Source organism: Pristiophorus japonicus, chromosome 1 (assembly GCF_044704955.1).
Source record: "Pristiophorus japonicus isolate sPriJap1 chromosome 1, sPriJap1.hap1, whole genome shotgun sequence".
In the NCBI taxonomy this organism is placed as follows: domain Eukaryota; kingdom Metazoa; phylum Chordata; class Chondrichthyes; family Pristiophoridae; genus Pristiophorus; species Pristiophorus japonicus.
In genome coordinates this window covers 544,065,699-544,073,425 of record NC_091977.1, presented here as the reverse complement: position 1 = coordinate 544,073,425, position 7,727 = coordinate 544,065,699, and the positions used below count along the sequence as shown (strand labels likewise).

The 7,727-nt window shown below is 48.9% G+C and overlaps 1 protein-coding gene across 10 annotated transcripts in view; it reads right to left on the bottom strand.

Annotated features, from left to right (window-relative positions):
• Nucleotides 1-4,752: 4,752 nt before the first annotated feature.
• The window catches only part of LOC139278392 (anion exchange protein 2-like), a 347,925-nt gene continuing 344,950 nt past the window's right edge, over nt 4,753-7,727 (bottom strand). For all 10 annotated transcript variants that reach the window (XM_070897097.1, XM_070897078.1, XM_070897145.1 and 7 more), the window contains one exon: nt 4,753-7,593. In XM_070897097.1, the coding sequence (XP_070753198.1) occupies nt 7,513-7,593 (81 nt within the window). In that variant the 3' untranslated portion in view covers nt 4,753-7,512. The remainder of the gene's footprint in view (nt 7,594-7,727) is intronic.

Sequence of the window (7,727 nt, the reverse complement as noted above, 5' to 3'; positions counted from 1 at the left end):
TTCCTGCCATCCCAGGAATCAGTCTGGTGAGCCTTCGCTGCACTCCCTCAATAGCAAGAACATCCTTCCTCAGATTAGGAGACCAAAACTGAACACAATATTCCAGGTGAGGCCTCACCAAGGCCCTGTACAACTGCAGTAAGACCTCCCTGCTCCTATACTCAAATCCCTTAGCTATGAAGGCCAACATACCATTTGCCTTCTTCACTGCCTGCTGTACCTGCATGCCAACTTTCAATGACTGAGGTGGGCCGGCAAATACAGATCATTCTACTCCACTTTCATTTTCACAGTGATGCTTGAATAAAACAACGCACACAAGTATTGGCTTTTACGTACGATTTATTAATTACAATGAGTTTGATTCAAAATCCTGAAGCAGTAACAGAATCTGACTTGTATCTCACAGCTTGACCAGTGACAAGTTACCCTTTGGATGAGAATTGTTGTCACTGAGTCTGCAATCTTCTGCAGGGTTAAGGCAAACGTATTTATACAGCAGATCTCCGACCTCAGGACATCCCAAAGTGTTTACAGCCAATGAAGTACTTGTGAATTGTAGTCACTGTTGTAGGAGATGGGGCAGCAATGTGTGCACAGTAAGCTTCCACAAACAGCAAACTGAAAATGAGCAGATAATCTGTTTTAGTGATGTTGGTTGAGGGATAAATATTGGTCCCAGGAGAGATCTCCCCTGCTTCTCTTCGAATAGTGACTGTGGGTTCTTTTAGATCCACCTGCGAGGGCAGACGGGGCCTCAGTTTAACATCTCATCCGTAAGGCAGCACACTTCTGACAGTGCAGCGCTCCCTCAGTACCAGTTGCTCCTATTTTGGGATCTCTCCACATTCCTGCTCACAAACCTCGGTTTATCGGAGGTACTTCACGCAGTTACGACCGTAAGTCGAGCTTTAACCGAAGGAAGGACCTCAGGGGTCGAAATTGGGACAACCTCACCAATAATAATAATAAAACTCACCGCAGCAATGATTTTCCACCACTAGCTGGCAGCAGGCACATTCAGTGGTCAGACCATATCCTATTTACAAACAACTTGAATTTATATAGTGCCCTAATCTTATCCCAAAGCACTTCACAGAAGCATTATCAGACTGAGAAAAACTCAGAGCCAAAGTGGGAGATTTTAGGAGGGCGTAACCAAAAGTTTGATCAGAGTTAGGTTTTAAGGAGTGTCTCAACAACAACAACCTGTATTTATATAGCGCCTTTAACGTAATGAAACGTCCCAAGATACTTCACAGGAGTATTATGAGATAAAAAATTTGACACCGAGCCACATAAGTAGAAATTAGTGCAGGTGACCAAAAGCTTGGTCAAAGAGGTCGGTTTTAAGGAGCGTCTTGAAGGAGGAAAGAGAGGTAGAGAGGCGGCGAGGTTTAGGGAGTGCGTTCCAGAGCTTGGGGCCCAGGCAACAGAAGGTACGGCCACCGATGGTGGAGCGATTATAATCAGGGATGGTCAACAGGGCAGAATTAGAGGAGTGCAGATATCTCGGGGATTGTGGGGCTGGAGGAGATTACAGAGATAGGGAGGGGCGAGGGCCATGGAGGGATTTGAAACTAAGGATGAGAATTTTGAAATCGAGGCGTTGCTTAACCGGAAGCTAATGTAGGTCAGTGAGCACAGGGGGAGATGGGTGAGCTGTTTACTGTTGCTGGGGTCTGTTAAATATCTAAACGTGGAGAGGGAGAGGTGGAGGCTTTTAAGGAGAGAATGAATACCAGAGCATGGGGCCAAGATGGCTGAAGGTACGGCCGCTAATGGTGGTACGATCGAGAACGGGATACACGAGAGGCAGAGCTGGAGGAAAGCAGGACATCTAGAGGTAGAACAGAATTACTGAATCAAACATCAAGATAATCAATTCTGGCTCAAACAGTGATTGGGAAGAGGATTTTTCAGGGAGGGAACCATACCCCTGCAGTAACCCTGGGTATATGTTATTTTTAATTTCCCCCAAACCCCTGTTAGTGAGACCTTGAGCTGATTTACTCACTTGACTCTTGAGCATAGACGGTTAAAAGCAGACTGCATTTGATAGACACCCAAGAACCTTTAATCGTACAGGGAGAAGGGCAAATCCTTCCTTTTCCCAGGTGCGTATTTTCATCTCTCTCCCTTCGGTTGGGAAGGGACTCAGCCCCGGAATGTCAGCACGACTGACCCTGAACCCAGGTACAGGATTGGGAGATCTGGTCACTGACAGCAGTCACGTACACTCACCCAACCCCCAGCATGGGGGAGGTAGGGACAAGTATTTTAGTATTCTTGTTTCCATCCCGTTCTCTCCTAAAGTCGCTCACTGTTGCTAGCAACTGTCCTGCGCCCCGGTCACGCACTGTAACAAGCTCGCTCGCACCCACGGCCGCCCTCCATCACAAAGCTTGGAAAATAGGAACAGGAGGCCATTCAGCCCCTCGAGCTTGTTCCGCCATTCAACCAGATCATGTCTGAGCTGTACCTTAACCCGACCCACCCACCTCCGTTCTGTAACCCTTATACCCTGAACCAACAAAACTCGAACAATCTCAGTTTTGAAATTTTCAATTGAGCCCCAGCCTGAGTAGCTTTTTTGGGGGGAGAGAGTTCCAGATTCCCACTGCCCTTTGTGTGAAGAAGTGCTTCCTGACATCACCCTGAACGGCCGGGCTCTAATTTTAATGTTCGAGACTGGCCCCACCAGAGGAAATAGACTCCCTCTATCCACCCGATCAAATCCTTCAATCATTTTGAACATCTCAATTAGATCACCCCTTAATCTTTGATACTCAAGGGAATACAGGCCTAGTCTCTGCAACCAGCCCTCATGTTTTAACCCTTTTATCTCTGGTATCATTCTGGTGAAACACAGCTTGTGGAGTTTGACAGCTGGTTTCTCTCTCACCCTGCTCCCGAATCCTCACCGTCCCACACAACCGGACACCAGTTGGATATTAAGCTCTTTCCGAAGCTCCCTGGTTTTAGGGGACACTTTCAACCTCACGCCTCCCATGACTAGTCCACCAATACCACAGTACTCATCTCCAGAACACAACCGGCCACTGTGCAGGAACCACAGGCTTTTGGCCCTGTGCAAGATTGTTGGTGTTCCCAGACCTGTACCCAGTGTTATAGTGACAGACCTGTACCCCCAGTACTGTACCCCAGTGTTATATAGTGACAGACCTGTACCCACCAGTACTGTACCCCAGTGTTATAGTGACAGACCTGTACCCCCAGTACTGTAACCCAGTGTTATAGTGACAGACCTGTACCCCCAGTACTGTACCCCAGTGTTATACAGTGACAGACCTGTACCCCCAGTACTGTAACCCAGTGTTATAGTGACAGACCTGTACCCCCAGTACTGTACCCCAGTGTTATACAGTGACAGGCCTGTACCCACCAGTACTGTACCCCAGTGTTATACAGTGACAGACCTGTACACACTAGTACTGTACCCCAGTGTTCTAGAGTGGCAGATCTGTACACACCAGTACTGTACCCCAGTGTTATACAGTGACAGGCCTGTACCCACCAGTACTGTACCCCAGTGTTATACAATGACAGACCTGTACCCACCAGTACTGTACCCCAGTGTTATACAGTGACAGACATGTACCCACCAGTACTGTACACCAGTGATATAGTGACAGACCTGTACCCCCAGTACTGTACCCCAGTGTTATATAGTGACAGACCTGTACCCACCAGTACTGTACACCAGTGTTATACAGTGATAGACCTGTACCCACCAGTACTGTACCCCAGTGTTATATAGTGACAGACCTGTACCCAGTACTGTACCCCAGTGTTATATAGTGACAGACCTGTACCCCCAGTACTGTACCCCAGTGTTATACAATGACAGACCTGTACCCCCTGTACTGTACCCCAGTGTTATACAATGACAGACCTGTACCCCCTGTGCTGTACCCCAGTGTTATACAGTGACAGACCTGTACCCACCAGTACTGTACCCCAGTGTTATACATGTGACAGACCTGTACCCACCAGTACTGTACACCAGTGTTATACAGTGACAGACCTGTACCCACCAGTACTGTACCCCAGTGTTATACAATGACAGGCCTGTACCCACCAGTACTGTACCACAGTGTTATACAGTGACAGACCTGTACCCACCAGTACTGTACCCCAGTGTTATACAGTGACAGACCTGTACCCACCAGTACTGTACCGCAGTGTTATAAAGTGACAGACCTGTACCCACCAGTACTGTACCCCAGTGTTATACAGTGACAGACCTGTACCCACAAGTACTGTACCCGTGTTATACAGCGACAGACCTGTACCCACCAGTACTGTACCCCAGTGTTATACAGTGACAGACCTGTACCCACCAGTACTGTACCCCAGTGTTATACAGTGACAGACCTGTACCCACCAGTACTTCTTCCCCAGTGTTATACAGTGACAGACCTGTACCCACCAGTATTGTACCCCAGTGTTATACAGCGACAGACCTGTACCCACCAGTATTGTACCCCAGTGTTATACAGTGACAGACCTGTACCCACCAGTACTGTACCCCAGTGTTATACAGTGACAGACCTGTACCCACCAGTACTGTACCCCAGTGTTACACAGTGACAGACCTGTACCCACCAGTACTGTACCCTAGTGTTATACAGCGACAGACCTGTACACACACACACACACACACACAAACACTCACATGGTGGACTCTTGCTCCGCTCTAAAAATGCAACTTTTCATTAATGATGCACATTTTGTTTCTACTACAAAATCACTTTTATACAGAAGTCACTCGTGGTGAACACCTACAGTACACATATACAGTATAACAGAAAGATCACTTTGCATTTTAATTAGAAATCTGAAGTCATTGACATTGGTTTGTATAAATACAAAATATCATAAGCTGTGGCTGAGCTGTGGGGACACGGGGATAGGGAGTGGAGGGGAGGGGAATGCAGTACAGTGATGTAAAGCTGTGGTGATCCGCTGCAGGAAACTCGAACACGGCAGCTGACAGCACACTGACCATCTCACTGACCGGCACGGTGACCATCTCACTGACCGGCACGTTGGCCATCTCACTGACCGGCACGGTGACCATCTCACTGACCGGCACGGTGACCATCGCACTGATCACACTGACCAGCACGGTGACCATCTCACTGACCGGCACGGTGACCATCGCACTGACCGGCACGGTGACCATCGCACTGATCACACTGACCAGCACGGTGACCATCTCACTGACCGGCACGGTGACCATCGCACTGACCGGCACGGTGACCATCGCACTGACCGGCACAATCAGGAATCCTCACTGGAGGTCACGAGGGCAAAGTGCCAGGCCACGAAAATAAAAGGCTTGCATGTGAATTCATGCAATCGAGTGGCTGGATCACTGGTCCTTGGTTGCTGATTGGCAGATTTTGAATGCAAACTATTAAATTGATGTGTAGATTTTTTTTTTGTGGTTCCAAAAATCTGTTTCGATGGTTTGCCTTTCAACTGCACCAATCAAAGGGGCTGGATTTCGTTCCCGCAGTGAGGTCACTCTGGTCAATATGTAACACATCTTTGGGTCCGGACATTCAATAAGGCCATCCCGAATCCTCACTGGCTCCTCAAACCCAGCGAGAGGTCCCGGGACAAAGATTGTCATCTTCATTAACTTCACTCATTAAGCAAATCAAACAGATTTTTGTCGAGATTTGAAGCAACCATTGCCAATCAAGATTTTTTCTTACTTTTTACTTTTTTTTGTGGATTGTGTCTTCATTGAGATGAGGCACGTTACAGGTATGACTGTCCCATCAAACACTCCCAGGGCAGGTACAGGGGGTTAGATACAGAGTAAAGCTCCCTCTACACTGTCCCATCAAACACCCCCAGGGCAGGTACAGCACGGGGTTAGATACAGAGTAAAGCTCCCTCTACACTGTCCATCAAACACTCCCAGGGCAGGTACAGCACGGGGTTAGATACAGAGTAAAGCTCCCTCTACACTGTCCCATCAAACACTCCCAGGGCAGGTACAGCACGGGGTTAGATACAGAGTAAAGCTCCCTCTACACTGTCCCATCAAACACTCCCAGGGCAGGTACAGCACGGGGTTAGATACAGAGTAAAGCTCCCTCTACACTGTCCCATCAAATACCCCCAGGGCAGGTACAGCACGGGGTTAGATACAGAGTAAAGCTCCCTCTACACTGTCCCATCAAACACTCCCAGGGCAGGTACAAGGGGTTAGATACAGAGTAAAGCTCCCTCTACACTGTCCCATCAAACACTCCCAGGGCAGGTACAGGGGGTTAGATACAGAGTAAAGCTCCCTCTACACTGTCCCATCAAACACTCCCAGGGCAGGTACAGCACGGGGTTAGATACAGAGTAAAGCTCCCTCTACACTGTCCCATCAAACACTCCCAGGGCAGGTACAGGGGGTTAGATGCAGAGTAAAGCTCCCTGTACTTTGCTGTTATGATGCCAATTGGTATAGATATGTGGATCCGGTCACTCCAGGAACTGTGTTGAAACGGCCCAACTCATTTCACCTCCAACCCTTCCAGGGAGCTGAGGAGGTGCTCTCACAAGACATGTGTAACACAAGATCTGAAACCAGGACCTCGAGACAAGTAGCAGAGCCTGCTGTCCGCAGGGCCTGGAGCTCGCCCCAAGTGGGCAGCTTCAGTCCCCGAGGGAGGTGGCTACAATTGGCAGGGCAGCCGCTCAGTTGGTGTTTGAGCAGGCAGTGCAGATTCCCAGTGGGAAGTTTGCAAACAGTAAACCAGGACGGATTGTCGGAAATAGTAAATCCTCAAGGCTGGAGACGTGATGTGGAGGCATTAAGGGGTTTAATAAGTTAGTAACCAGTCCGACACCAGCTTTTGTCATTGACCCATGTTTAGGTTTGGCCTCTTGAGTCTTGGGATTGGCTGGTTCCTGAATGAGGAACTTTGTTTGGGGGGGGGGTCAGACTGACAATACCTGGATGGTAGAATGGTGCCCACTCAGTGTGTGGGGGAGAGGGGAGCAGGCGCTTCCAAGCACTTGAGTCTTTAATGGGACAGTAAAGGGCCTTGAGCCACCATCAGCTCAACTCTCTACCAGCCTACACTGAAGGAAGTTAGAGAGTGGACAGGCTCTGGTATCTTAAAGACCTTCACAGAAGTTTCTGGAACACTGGCATGGCTTCGTCCGTAGTTTTTCTCTTTTGATGACACTGACAGTACCGGACCCTAAATCCATGGCCGATCTGTAGACTTTGGTTTCTATTGGTACTAATGCCAGCGTTTGGTCCCAACTCGCCCATCTTCTCTCACTGAAGGCAAGTAGATCAAGGTAGATGCTGATACTGACAGATGTTGGCCAAGCTGGACCTTGGTGACAGGTGATGATACTGACAGATGCTGATTAGGCACCAGGATTGGCTGCTGCCCTCCGTCCAGCTCCTCCGTCCCACAACCAGCGACATGATGGGTTTACAGTTTGTTTTAAGGCCTCAGTGCCCACTCACACTGGCATCGAAAGCTCATCGTACTCATCCAGACCCTCCTTCTCATCAAAGGTGGGCTGGGCATCGTCAGCATCGAGCTGCAGGAAGAGAACACGAGTTGGCAAAAAGGTAAGCAGCAGTGCAATGACACTGACAGCAAACATAACGCAGGCCACTGCACAGGCAAGGGGGGTTGTATGGACTGGGCATTAGAGAGCCCTGGAGGGACTGT